The sequence below is a fragment of the Bufo bufo genome, chromosome 4, assembly GCF_905171765.1.
Source record: "Bufo bufo chromosome 4, aBufBuf1.1, whole genome shotgun sequence".
NCBI classification, from domain to species: Eukaryota; Metazoa; Chordata; class Amphibia; order Anura; family Bufonidae; genus Bufo; species Bufo bufo.
In genome coordinates this window covers 569,182,574-569,197,688 of record NC_053392.1, presented here as the reverse complement: position 1 = coordinate 569,197,688, position 15,115 = coordinate 569,182,574, and the positions used below count along the sequence as shown (strand labels likewise).

Below are 15,115 nucleotides of genomic sequence, written 5' to 3'. Positions count from 1 at the left end.
AAGACAGACCCTCAGGTGTATCATTCCTTGTCCTACAGATTATGTTTTTTGTATAAAATAAATAATTTAAAGGGGTTATCCGATGAATAATGTAAAAAAATGAAAATCAGACATCATAAAGTACATGACAATCTTTCTAATAAAACTAGAACCAGTCCTGTACCTCACATGGATCCAGAGATCTCCCCATTCATTGCTCCAACTGCTCTGCTAGAATAATTTGAAGCTGGCAGCTCAGGGGGTGTGCACTTTATCGAGGGACATGTCCTTTCTGCTGTAGCTGGTGGCAGTTGAAGGATGGAACTGAGCATGTACTGTATGTCAATCTCCGTGAGCTGGACAGAGAATTTTGAAAAAGAGCAAACAGCAGGTGGCGCTATACAGATAGATTTCAGTGAATAATTCACTGGCTAGACTAAATTTTTAATCACGTGCAATTAGAAAATTAGCAGATCCAGGTACTGGTTTGAAAAATGTACAGGGTGAGTCAAAAGTCTCAGGACACCTTTTTATTTCAGAAACGAAAGGGAAAATAAAAAAATCTGAATACCCTGCATGATGTAATGGGTGAGGGGGCCTATCTTTTAGGCTATGTCCGGAACATTGCCGTCATCCTGAAAGCCGCAATATTAGATAAAGGGCCAATTTTTCCAATGGGATGAGGGTCATGTAGCATATCAAAGAAGACAAGACTTTTCTCAGAAATCGATTGCCACAATCACATTTACAATATCACTTGTGGTTCAAAAGTTAACACAGAAAGTTCAAAACTTCAAAGTTCAAAATTCAGCACCAGGGTCAACACATTGAACACAACAAATAGCTGTGCATCGCAGGGAACGTTCCCGGCTATTGTTCAACTTTCTGTGTTGATAAGGTTTGAACCACAAGAAATATTGCAAATCTGATTGTGGCAATCGATTTCTGAGAAAATCCTTCTCTGATGGTGGCCATGTTCTGGACATAGCCTCAAAGATAGGCCCCTCGCCCATAACTTGCTAAGGTATTCAGATATTTAATTTTCTCTTTCAATTCTGAAATAATTGAGGTCACTCCTGGCCTCTGGTCTGTATTGCTCTCTTATGCTACTTTTTGCACTTATTCCTCAATTGATGATGGTTTTGTCCTTACCAGGGTATGCGGGATAGTATTCCAACTTATCAGGTTAATTCCTGTTGGGACTTCTCTCTGCAAGGTTATAGTAGCTACTGGTATGGCTGCTTATGGGACTTGTGCAATATTTTTGTAGCTAGATGGGTACATAGGTGCACTTTTAAAGATTTTAGTGATATGTGTATAACTTATTACTGGCACAGTATACCCTATGTAGATGTGACAATGCGGCCTTGAATGACCAGGGTGAACCAATACTGTCATAGTACCTTCATGTATTGCTGCTAATTATTTTATTTATGATATGTTGTTTGTCGTATGATTTGTTCTACTAATAAATTTTTGTGTAATATCATATGTGCGTTTTTGAATTGGTGTTTTGTTATACATTTCACACATTTTGCAGTCCCCTTGGATTGCTATATTTGGTGGTTCTATTTTATATCTTGTAACAATTTTTGAATGACCGACACTTGAGAGATTGCTACAGGCTACGCTTATGAATATAGATGTAGCTGGGCCTGTTTACAAGTGTCCGCTCCAGTCTTATCTCAGCAACATATTTCTATTGTTTCCTGTAGGGAGAGTAAAAAATAGCATAACTGCTGGAGCGGGCATAAATAGAAAGCAGCAAACAAAAAAATGCTTTGTAGCCAGTTTCTGAAGCTTTCTAAGATCCTGTTTATGTAATACCGAGATGCTGGTATTTCCCCTCACTTCACAATGAAAATCAATCTTCTTTTTTTCTATGACTATGTTGACATGTTTGGTTTGCTGAGCTACAGCCTTACGTATATACATAGGTAGGTAGACAAGCAGACACAGGCAGAGAGCAGATAGATATAGACAGATGGATACATAGATTAGAAAAGAGATGGATAGATAGATCTGTGACGAGGGGACATCCTCTGCGTCTGGAGGAAAGAAGGTTTGTACACAAACATAGAAAAGGGTTCTTTACGGTAAGAGCAGTGAGACTATGGAACTCTCTGCCTGAGGAGGTGGTGATGGTGAGTACAATAAAGGAATTCAAGAGGGGCCTGGATGTATTTCTGGAGCGTAATAATATTACAGGATATAGCTACTAGAGAGGGGTCGTTGATCCAGTTATTCTGATTGCCTGATTGGAGTAAAGTGGGGAAAATTGGCTTCTACCTCTCAGTTTTTTTTTGCCTTCCTCTGGATCAACTTGCAGGATGACAGGCTGAACTGGATGGACAAATGTTTTTTTTTTCAGCCGTATAAACTACGGTATGTTACCATGTTACTATATAGATAGATAGATAGATAGATAGATAGATATAGGAGATATGGTTTATGGTGCTGTTAAGCTCTACCTAGAAGGAAGAATCAAATAGATTCACATTTGGGAGAATCACTACTCCTTAGGTATCCGTTACCTCTCCACTAGTGCCACTTCTTATTAAGGCACTACCCATAGCTTTAAAGGAGCACTCCAGACAAAACTGATAGATTGTGCTATGCTTAATACAGTGCTTGAGGGTACATTGAAAGCCAGGTATACCGCCTCAGGCTCTTGCAATAGGAATACCACAGCAATGGACCTATCTGCAAACACATTGCTGTGGATGATGGCTGGGACAGCCTTTATTGACAGAGAGCATATTTCTACAAAGCGCATAGTTGCTGAATGTCAGTTCAGCCCCAGTACTACTCACATCCCAGTGATCGCATTACCTTAGTCTGAAAACAGCAGTAAAGTTGTGTCAGATACGGATGTTTTCTTGCCAGAGCCAAAATCCTCTTCTCTGTCATAGTGCAATCGACATCATCATCTTGTAATATGACGTCCTTCTTCAGGACCTTCACAGCATATACTTCATCTTTACCTTTCAGCTCAGCAAGCATAACCTGGAAACAGAAGACACAGACCCTGTCATCGATGAGGTATAGATCCTGGAGTCCTGGAATATTGGCATACATTCAAATATTCATTTTTTTCTCTCAATAATGCAGGCATATTTGAACATGGGCCCAACACAGACCGGCACTGATGGATGGCTTTAGCGCTGCCCTAGCCATTTTACAGGCTAAAACATGTCCATTAGTGCCAGTGACATCACCGGGCTCACTGTCAGGCGGAAGCCACCCCCAAATAGTATCCTCAGTGGTAATAAGGCTCCCTATAGGGCACCTCTTATAATCTATAAGGCACTTCTATAGAGCCCTCAGTAGTAATAATGCCCTCCACCACTGCCCACAGTATTTATAATGTTCCCTGCAGTGCCCGCTGTAATTATAATACCTCCTGCCGTACCCCCCGGAGTTATATTTATTTCTGTAGTGCCCCCATAAATATGTCTCGGAGGGCATACGGTAGTGTGCAAGAGGCCTTAGTGAATATGAACCTGTCTTACAAGAAAACAACCACTAGAGGTCAGACTTAAACCAAACAGGAAAAGAAAAACCTGATTTATTAAGGGACAATAAGGCCTAATTCACACGGCCGTTGGGCGGCCCGCAAACGGCTGATCGGCAATCCACGGCTGCCGGCTGTGTGCACCATGCATCACGGATGCGGACCCATTCAAGTGAATTCCAGAGATGTGGAACGGAGTCACGGAACACCGAAAGCACTACAGAGTGCTTCCATGGTGTTTCTTTCCGTTGTTCCGCACCGCAAAAAAATAGGACAAGTCATTTTTTTTTGCGGTGCGCACAGACCACGGACCCTTTCAAGTTGAATGGGTCCGGCCCGCTGCACGGATGTTGCCCGTGCATTGGGGACCGCAATTGCGGTCCCCAATGCACAGAACGGCCGCACAACGGCCGTGTGCATGAGGCCTAAATGAGGAGAAAATTAAAGACAAGTGTTGCCAATACGTCTGTTTTTTTTAACTCCAAAAAAAGGGGAGCTTGATAAATGTGCCCCTATATTTGTCGGTTCTGCTCTCCTTAATTTAGATGCCAATATAGCACATGGATAGGTTTTAAATAGAGACGGTTCCTGCCTGGACTGAGGTCACTTTACCGGGCACAGATATATTTTGGATCAAAATATATTTGCTAAGAACCTCATATTTATTTATCATATCAAATGCGGTATTAGTTTATATAGATATTTTACATTTAGTGCTTTTGTTTGTTTTTTTGTTTTGTTTTTATTTTCTTTTTATCTATTAAACATATTGTGCAAGATGTGTATATTTTTAACTCTACTATATAGTGCAGCTTTTCTGTCTCTCTGCACTTGAGGTCATTCTTCTGTCTACTGCTGATGTCATGTTGAGACATACAGTACAGACCAAAAGTTTGGACACACCTTCTCATTCAAAGAGTTTTCTTTATTTTCATGACTATGAAGGCATCAAAACTATGAATTAACACATGTGGAATTATATACATAACAAACAAGTGTGAAACAACTGAAAATATGTCATATTGTAGGTTCTTCAAAGTAGCCACCTTTTGCTTTGATTACTGCTTTGCACACTCTTGGCATTCTCTTGATGAGCTTTAAGAGGTAGTCCCCTGAAATGGTCTTCCAACAGTCTTGAAGGAGTTCCCAGAGATGCTTAGCACTTGTTGGCCCTTTTGCCTTCACTCTGCGATCCAGCTCACCCCAAACCATCTCGATTGGGTTCAGGTCCGGTGACTGTGGAGGCCAGGTCATCTGGCGCAGCACCCCATCACTCTCCTTCATGGTCAAATAGCCCTTACTTTCAAAGTTTTCCCAATTTTTCGGCTGACTGACTGACCTTCATTTCTTAAAGTAATGATGGCCACTCGTTTTTCTTTACTTAGCTGCTTTTTTCTTGCCATAATACAAATTCTAACAGTCTATTCAGTAGGACTATCAGCTGTGTATCCACCTGACTTCTCCTCAACGCCACTGATGGTCCCAACCCCATTTATAAGGCAAGAAATCCCACTTATTAAACCTGACAGGGCACACCTGTGAAGTGAAAACAATTTCAGGGGACTACCTCTTGAAGCTCATCAAGAGAATGCCAAGAGTGTGCAAAGCATTAATCAAAGCAAAAGGTGGCTACTTTGAAGAACCTAGAATATGACATATTTTCAGTTGTTTCACACTTGTTTGTTATGTATATAATTCCACATGCGTTAATTCATAGTTTTGATGCTTTCAGTGTGAATCTACAATTTTCATAGTCATTAAAATAAAGAAAACTCTTTGAATGAGAAGGTGTGTCCAAACTTTTGGTCTGTACTGTACATCGGTCAGAGAAGCATACGCCACAAGACGCATTACCTGTACACGGAGGATGTTCAGCTACATACTAAGGGCTCATGAGCACAACCATTGCCTGTTTTGTGGTCTGCAAAACCCAGATACCAGCTGTGTGTGTTCCCCATTTTGCAGAACGGAGCGTCCAGGCCACAATAGAACAGTCCTATCCTTGTCCGTAATGCGGACAAGAATAGGACATGTTGTATATTTTTATGGATGCTACGGAACAGACATATAGACTCAGACAGCACAAGGTATGCTGTTCTTTTTTTCTGTCCATAGTTTGTGTCTGGTATTGCAGCTCGGCTCCATTGAAATAAAGGGGGCTAAGCTGCAATACCACACAGAGACTGTGGACAGGGGTGGTGCTGTTTTTGGAAGAAAGCAGACGTGTTTATAATCTTGGACAACCCCTTTAATAACATCACAGCTCTTACCTTTCCAAAACTGCCTTTTCCTAATACTTTGATGAAGTTGAAATCCTCCAGGCCTGTCTTCTTTGTCTGGTGAGTTTTGATCTCGCCGTTCTCTCCGTTTTCCCCGGTTATCGTTAGCTGACTGTCCGTTGTCGAAGTGGCTGCCGCTTTGTGCTCTTCTCCTCTTTTGTCAAATGAAAGTGCTTTCCTGATGTTATTTTCAAGTTCCTTAATTTCTAAATGAAGGCAAACGAAAAACAATAAGTATTTAACTCCTTAATGAACATAGGTTAACGAGGACCTGCCACAGCTCCTGACATACCTCATTTAGTAAACCGCATTCGGCATGAAATAATATTTTTGTTACTCTGCATTGTGCCGTCCTCTGTTATTCCTTCTGGAAATGTATGAGTAGGGCTTCCTGCACACGAACGTGTGTGCCCCGTGGTCGTGCTGCGGCCTGCAAATCACCATCCGTGGGGCAGACGCGGCGGATGGCGAACCCATTCACTCTAATGGGTCCGCGATCCGGCCATTCCGCAAAAAGATAGGACATGTTCTATCTTTTTGCGGAACGGAAGTACGGGACGAAACCCCACGGAAGCACTGCGTAGTGCTCCCGCAGGATTCTGTTCCGTGCTTCCGTTCCGCATCTCCGGATTTGCGGACCCATTGAAGTGAAAGGGTCCACATCCGTGATGCGGAATGCCCACGGAACGGCACCCGTGTATTGTGGATGCGCAAATGCGGTCCGCAATACGGCAACGGGGCGCACGCGTTCGTGTTCGTGTATTTTGCGGTCCGCAAAAAATGGATCCGCAAAAAATACGCATGACATCCGTGTGCACTCCATGTTTTGCGGAACGGAACAGCTGGCCCTTCATAGAGCAGTCCTATCCTTGTCCGTAATGCGGACAATAATAGGACATGTTCTATTTTTTTGCGGAACGGAAATACATGCAATTACTGTATACTGTATATGCCATATGGAAAAACGGAATAGAACCAAAAACACTACTGAAACAAAAAATGGAAAAACTGATCCGTTAAAAACAGCCATACTGAAAAAGCCATACGGTCGTGTGAACGAGCCCTTATTCAGACAGTTCCAGGAGAAATAGCAGAGGAACAGTACAGGGCAGAGCAAAAAAAAAAAAGGCATGTGGAATAAAATTATTTTCTGAACTAGCTGACAGATCCTCTTTAGGCCCTTTTCACACGAGCGAGTTTTCCGTGCGGGTGCAATGCGTGACGTGAACGCATAGCACCCGCACTGAATCCTGACCCATTCATTTCAACGGGTCTGTGTACATGAGTTCTGCGTTGCGTGAAAAACGTAGCATGTTCTATATTCTGCGTTTTTCACGCAGCCCTGGCCCCATAGAAGTGAATCGGGGCTGCGTGAAAAACGCATTGCATCCGCAAGCAAGTGCAGGTGCGATGCGTTTTTCACTGATGGTTGCTAAGAGATGTTGTTTGTAAACCTTCCGTTTTTTATCACGCATGTGAAAAACGCATCAAACCGCATTGCACCCGCGCGGAAAAAACTGAACGCAATCGCAGACAAAACTGACTGAACTTGCTTACAAAATGGTGCGAGTTTCACTGAACGCATGCGGACCTAATCCGTATCATTCGTGCGAAAGAGGCCATACACAGCATATGGAATCCCGCTATTATATCAATGGGAGCGTTATGTGACCACAGTCCTGATACACACAAGACTGTCAAGCCAACAAGGGAATGGGGAAGTGGTTAATACAAATCTGCCTTCGGCCGGTTTCATATGGCTCTGTGCAGTCCGGGAAAAAACTGTTCCTGTCATATTTCCCAGAATGAAGACATTCCCCCCAGCGATTTTTGGTGCGGAATCTGCAACAAATTCAGTGGACAAAATGGGCATTTAAGCTCTTTAGGAATCGTTTTTCACTCCCTGCCTTCCCGAAGCCATAACGTTTTTATTTTTCCATTCACATAGCCATATGAGGGCTTGTTTTTTTGCAGGGAAAAGTTGCACTTTCTAAAGGCACCGTACACGTTTGCATATGATGTAGTGGGAGGCTGGAACAAAAATTCCAAATGGTGGGGAATTGGAAGAAAAAATTAATTCTGCAGTTAGTTTTCTAAGGTTTCCGCATTGCCTCTGTGGTAAAACTGATCTGTTACCTTATGGCCTCATGCACACGACCGTTTTTCGGGGGCATCCAAGCCGCAGTTTTTGCGGCTCGGGTGCGGACCCATTCACTTCAATGGGGCCTCAAAAGATCCGTTGCTCCATTCCAGGGCCCCGCAAAAAAAATATAGAATGTCCTATTCCTGTCCGCACCCGAGCCGAATGGGTCCGCACCCGAGCCGCAAAAACTGCCTAAGGCCTAGTTCACACGAACGTTTTTTTGCGAGTGTACGGGCCGTTTTTTTGTGTTCCGTATACGGTCCGTATACGGAACCATTCATTTCAATGGTTCCGCAAAAAAAACTGAATGTACTCCGTATGCATTCCGTTTCCGTATTTCCGTTTTTCCGTTCCGTTGAAAGATAGAACATGTCCTATTATTGCCCGCAAATCACATTCCGTGGCTACATTCAAGTCAAAGGGTCCGCAAAAAAACAGAACACATGCGGAAATGCATCCGTATGTCTTCCGTATCCGTTCCGTTTTTTCTGAACCATCTATTGAAAATGTTATGCCCAGCCCAATTTTTTCTATGTAATTACTGTATACTGTATATGCCATACGGAAAAACGGAACGGAAACGGAAACACAATGGAACTCAAAAACTGAACAACGGATCCGTGAAAAACGGACCGCAAAAAACTATAAAAGCCATACGTTCGTGTGAACTAGGCCTCAGCCTAATACCTCATTCACACGTCAGTGTTCGGTCAGTGATTTCCCTCAGTGATTGTGAGCCAAAACCAGGTGCGGCTCTAAACACAGAACAGGGGCAGATCTTTCCCTTATGTCTGTGGGGGCTCCAATCCTGGTTTTGGCTCATAGTCACTGATGGAAATCACTGACCGAACACTGACGTGTGAATGAGGCTTAACGGCAATTTGGGTCTGCAAAAAAACAGAAGTTACTCCGTGTGCATTCTGTTTGTGTGTCCGTTCCGCAAAAACATAGAACATGTCCTATTATTGTCCGCATTACGGACAAGGATAGGACTGTTCTATCAGGGGCCAGCTGTTCCGTTCTGCAAAATACGGAATATGGAATGCACATGGACGTCAACAGTTTTTTTTGCGGACCCGTGTTTTGCGGATCGCAAAATACATGCGGTCGTGTGCATGAGCCCTTACGCTAACAGAGAAGTTCCATATTGCTTGAAACAGCTGGATATAAATAAATATATATATAAACTATGAAAAGATAAAGTCTCAAACCTTGATCACACGGAGACGTGGGTGCTGATTTTGACCTTTCATCTTCCACTGTTGGAGCCCCTGGGACTGGAGGCTGGGTCTCAGCGCCTGCATTTAACTAGGAGAAATATATAATATTAGTCACATAGAAAATAATGCATTTATCCTATGCACATGTAATAAATCTGCATAAGGGCTCGTTCACACATACGTATTTTGCGTTCCGTATACGGACCGTTTTATGCGTTCCGCATACGGTCCGTATACGGAACCATTCATTTCAATCGGTCCGCAAAAGATGCGTACAGCACTCTGTGTGCTGTCCGCATCCGTTGCTCCGTTCCATGGCCCTGCAAAAATTATGACTCCTGTCCTATTCTTGTCCGTTTTGCGGACAAGAATAGGCATTTCTATAATGGGCCTCCTGTTCCGTTCCGCAAATTGCGGAAGGCACACGCTCAGCATCCATTTTTTGTGGATCCGCAATTTGTGGACCGCAAAAAAGAGCACGGTCTTGTGAACAAGCCTTAAAACACAGTAAACAAAACTTCCCGCAAATACAATACTATTTTCAGGATCACCATTTGCTGTCATTGAATGGAAATATTCTTGCATTCACTCCAGATAATAATTTGTACATATAATTGTATCCATTTAGGCTGGGTTCACACGGGCGTTGCGGGAAAATGTGCGGGTGCGTTGCGGGAACACCCGTGATTTTTCTGCGCGAGTGCAAAACATTGTAATGCGTTTTACACTCGCGTGAGAAAAATCGCGCATGTTTGGTACCCAAACCCGAACTTCTTCACAGGAGTTCGGGCTTGGGATCGGTGTTCTGTAGATTGTATTATTTCCCCTTATAACATAGTTATAAGGGAAAATAATAGCATTCTGAATACAGAATGCATAGTAAACTAGCGCTGGAGGGGTTAAAAATAAAATAAAAATAATTTAACTCACCTTAGTCCACTTGATCGCGGCCCGGCATCTCCTTCTGTCTCCTTTGCTGAACAGGACCTGTGGTGAGCATTCATTACAGGTAAAGGACCTTTGGTGACGTCACTCCGGTCATCACATGATCCATCACATGATCTTTTACCATGGTGATGGATCATGTAATGACCGGAGTGATGTCACCAAAGGTCCTTTACCTGTAATTAATGCTCACCACAGGTCCTGTTCAGCAAAGGAGACAGAAGGAGATGCCGGGCTTCGCGATCAAGTGGAATAGGTGAGTTAAATTATTTTTATTTTATTTTTAACCCCTCCAGCGCTAGTTTACTATGCATTCTGTATTCAGAATGCTATTATTTTCCCTTATAACCATATTATAAGGGAAAATAATAATGATCGGGACTCCATCCAGATCGTCTCCTAGCAACCGTGCGTGAAAATCGCATCGCATCCACACTTGCTTGCGGATGCTTGCGATTTTCACGCAACCCCATTCACTTCTATGGGGCCTGCGTTGCGTGAAAAACGCAGAATATAGAGCATGCTGCGATTTTCACGCAACGCACAAGTGATGCGTGAAAATCACCGCTCATCTGAACAGCCCCATTGAAATGAATGGGTCGGGATTCAGTTTGGGTGCAATACGTTCACCTACCGCATTGCACCCGCGCGGAAATCTCGCCCGTGTGAACGCAGCCTTAGGCAAATTTCTTTTAAGGCCTCTTGCACATGACCGTATGCATTTTGTGATCCGCAAAAAATACGGATGACATCCGTGTGCATTCTGTATTTTGCGGAACGGAACAGCTGGCCCCTAATAGAACAGTACTATCCTTGTGCGTAATGCGGACAATAATAGGACATGTTCTATTTTTTTGCGGAACTGAAATACGGACATACAGAAACAGAATGCACACGGAGTAACGTCCGTTTTTTTTTTTTGCAGACCCATTGAAGTGAATGGTTCCGCATATGGTCCGCTAAAAATAAAAAACGGAATGGTCACGGAAACAAAATACGTTCGTGTGCAAGAGGCCTAAGGCCCCTTTCACACGGGCAAGTTTTAGGCGTGGGTGCAATGCGTGACGTGAACGCCTAGCACCCGCACTGAATCCTGACCCATTTATTTTAATGGGTCTGTGTACATCAGCGATGTTTTTCTACTCCAACAATAATTTTTATTGGTTTTTGATACATTTTAAAGTTATAGTTATTTTCATTCATGTGTAAAATATATATTAATAAACATAACTTTTACATCAATTTTCATACATCAGTTTTATTGGTTTGTTAGTTATGAATTAAAATTATTAATAGATAATAAAAGGGGTTGGACAGAATGATGATGACGTCAGTGCAGGTCCTGCAAGAAGAAGAAAGAAGACAATAGCGGCTGCGCGATCAAGTGGATGAGGCGAGTAATTTTTTAATTATTTTTTAACCCTCAAGGGACATTTTACTTAGCATTCTGTATTAAAGAATGCTATTATTTTCCATTATCACCATGTTATAATGAAAAATAATAAAATATACAGAACACCTAACCCAATCCCGAACTTCAGTGAAGAAGTCCGGGTTCGGGTCTGGGTACCAACATTCAGTTTTTTATCTTGCGCGTGCAAAACGCATTAGGCTGCGTTTACACGGGCGAGATTTCCGCGCGGGTGCAATGCGGTAGGTGAACGCATTGCACCCGCACTGAATCTGGACCCATTCATTTCAATGGGGCTGTTCAGATGAGCGATGATTTTCACGCATCACTTATGCGTTGCGTGAAAATCGCAGCATGCTCTATATTCTGCGTTTTTCACGCAACGCAGGCCCCATAGAAGTGAATGGGGTTGCGTGAAAATCGCATGCATCCGCAAGCAAGTGCGGATGCGGTGCGATTTTCACGCACGGTTGCTAGGTGACTGTCTATACACTGTATTATTTTCCCTTATAACATGGTTATAAGGGAAAATAATAGCATTCTGAATACAGAATGCTTAGTAGGTGATCAATTGAGGGTTAAAAAATAAAAAAAATTAACTCACCTTGTCCTCTTGTTCGCGTAGTTCTCCCGGTCTTTAGTTCTTTAAAAAGATGAACTATGGGCTAAAGGACCTTTGGTGACGTCAGATCACATGCTCCAATCACAGGGTCCATCACCGCGGTGATGGACCCTGTGATTGGAGCATGTGATCTGACGTCACCAAAGGTCCTTTAGCCCATAGTTCATCTTTTGAGAAGTAAAGAAGAGACCGGGACTTACGCGAACAAACGGAGAAGGTGAGTTAATTTTTTTTATTTTTTTTAACCCTCAACTGATCACTTACTATGCATTCTGTTTTCAGAATGCTATTATTTTCCCTTATAACCATGTTATAAGGGAAAATAATAACATCTACACAACACCGAACCCAAACCTGAACTTCTGTGAAGAAGTTCGGGTCTGGGTACCACAGTCGGATTTTTATCACGCGCGTGCAAAACACATTGCACACGCACGATAAAAACTGAACATCGGAACGCAATCGCAGTCAAAACTGACTGCAATTGCATTCCTACTCGCGCGGGTTTGCCGCAACACACCGGGACGCATCCGGAACTAATCCGGACACGCTCGTGTGAACCCAGCCTTAAAACCCCTTGCACTAGCGTGGAAAAAAACTGAACAACGCAATCGCAGACAAATTGCGTGCGAACTCGCACTGGTTTCCCTGAACCCGCCCGCAACGTATCTGGACTGAATCCGGCACGCTCGTCTGCAAGGGGCCTAAATCCTGACCCATTCATTTCCATGGGTCTGTGTACATGAGCTTTATTTTTCAAGCATCAGTTCTGTGTTGCGTGAAAATCGCAGCATGTTCTATATTCTGCGTTTTTCACGCAGCCCTGGCCCCATAAAAGAGATGTTGTTTGTAAACCTTCCGTTTTTTATCACGTGCGTGAAAAAGGCATCAAAACGCATTGCACCTGCGCGGAAAAAACTGAACGCAATCGCAGATAAAACTGACTGAGGCATTTTTCACACTACTGTTTATTTTTTCTGTTTTGCGGGTCGTTTTTTGTGTTCCGTATACGGTCTGTATACGGAACCATTCATTTCAATGGTTCTGCAAAAAAACGGCATGTATGTATTCCGTTTCTGTGTTTCCGTATCTCTGTTCCGTGCAAAGATAGAACATGTCCTATATTTGGCCGCAAATCACGTTCCCTGGCTCCATTAAAGTCAATGGGTCCGCAAAAAAAAACGGAATGCATACGGAAATGCATTCGTATGTCTTCCGCATCTGTTCCGTTTTTTGCGGAACCATCTATTGAAAATGTTATGCCCAGCCCAATTTGTTCTATGTAATTACTGTATACTGTATATGCCATACGGAAAAACGGAATGGAAAAACGGAACCGAAACGGAAACACAACGGAAACAAAAAAATTGAACAACGGATCAGTGAAAAACGGACCGCAAAACACTGAAATAGCCATACAGTAGTGAGAAAGAGGCCTAAACTTGCTTGCAAAATGGTGCGAGTTTCACTGAACGGACCCTGAACGCATCCGGAGCCAATCTGTCACGCTCGTGTGAAAGAGGCCTAAGGCCCCTTTACTCGGGCGAGTTTTCCGCACGGGTGCAATGCGTGATGCGAATGCATTGCGCCAGCACTGAATCCGGACCCATTCATTTTAATGGGTCTGTGTACATGAGTGTTGGTTTTCACGCATCACTTGTGCATTGCGTGAAAATCGCAGCATGTTCTATATTCTGCGAATTTAACGCAACGCTGGCCCCATAGAAGTGATTGGGGCTGCGTGAAAATCGATTTTTCACGGATGGTTGCTAAGAGATGTTGTTTGTAAACATTCAGTCACGCGCGTGAAAAAACGCAGTAAATCGCAACGTGCCCGCGCTATAAAAAGTGAACAACTGAACCCGACCGCAAACAAAACTAAATGGCTATGCTTGCGAAATAATTTTCACTGAACGCATCCGGACATAATCCAGACACGTTCGTCTGCAAGGGGCCTAACTGTCCTGCTTCCAAAGTGATGCTGTCTTAGCTGCTTTCACACAGTCAGGCCTCGTCCACATTTCCGCTTTTCACTGATGCGTGCTGTCCGCATTTTCTGCGGACTGCACACGTACCCATTGATTTTAATGTGTCTGTTCACCATGGGTCAGTAAAAAAAAAATCACAGAGACATGCACCACTTTGGTCCATGATGGGGACCAAACAAGCCCATTGAAGTCTATGAGTCCGTGAAAATAACGTAATTTTCAACTGAGCAACGTCTGTGGATTAAGGATGACACACGGATGGTAAAAGCGGACACACGGACCAAACAAAGATCTTTGCGGATGAAACAGGGACGCTTTTTTCACGGACTTGAAAATGACATGGAAAGGTGGACGAGGCTTCAGTTTTTGATCAGTGATTTTCATCAGTGATTGTGAGTCAAAACCAGGACAGGTGCAAATCTTTCCATTATAAATATTTGTATTCTCCCTGTAACAGCAGTTCTTAGGTACTGTGCCTCTGTTATTTCTACGAATACATTTCCATCTGGGTGTTACCAGAGATACGGCACAGCACAGAGTTCTAAGAAAAGATGCTCCAGAATTGTTATATTACCGGGATTCCAAGTACTAAAAAGAGATGTATCCGGAGAGGTGGCGGTGCTCCTGAAGCAGAGGGGAGATCTGGGCCCCATCTACGCAACATATGCAGCCTTTGCACCAATGTCGGGGGTCCTATATATCTCTAAATTTGTGGAAATTTCCGTTGTTTCACTATGGTAAGTAAAAGATAGACCACTCTGCATATATTAAAGATCAGATTGTACCTTTTTCCTCCTCTGGCCCGCGGCGGTGATTTTATCCGGCGTAACTCCCAGGTCAGCCAGTACTTTAGCTATGCCTCGAGAATCCACTCCACAGTTTGGTGCTACATTAGATTCACAGCGTCTATGTACGTTCATTTTACAAACTGGGGAAACAATAAAGAAGCATTAGAATACAGTGTGCAAAGGGTTAATACACAGACTCCTGTCGGCACTGTCTTCCCCCTCTTTT

The 15,115-nt window shown here is 43.2% G+C and overlaps 1 protein-coding gene across 3 annotated transcripts in view; it reads right to left on the bottom strand.

The window, feature by feature from the left end:
• The window catches only part of PRKCE (protein kinase C epsilon), a 442,256-nt gene that overhangs the window by 203,997 nt on the left and 223,144 nt on the right, over window positions 1–15,115 (bottom strand). For all 3 annotated transcript variants that reach the window (XM_040430321.1, XM_040430323.1, XM_040430324.1), the window contains 4 exons: window positions 14,887–15,029; window positions 9,127–9,223; window positions 5,764–5,978; window positions 2,812–2,985 (listed from right to left, as the gene is read on the bottom strand). In XM_040430321.1, the coding sequence (XP_040286255.1) occupies window positions 2,812–2,985; window positions 5,764–5,978; window positions 9,127–9,223; window positions 14,887–15,029 (629 nt within the window). The remainder of the gene's footprint in view (window positions 1–2,811; window positions 2,986–5,763; window positions 5,979–9,126; window positions 9,224–14,886; window positions 15,030–15,115) is intronic.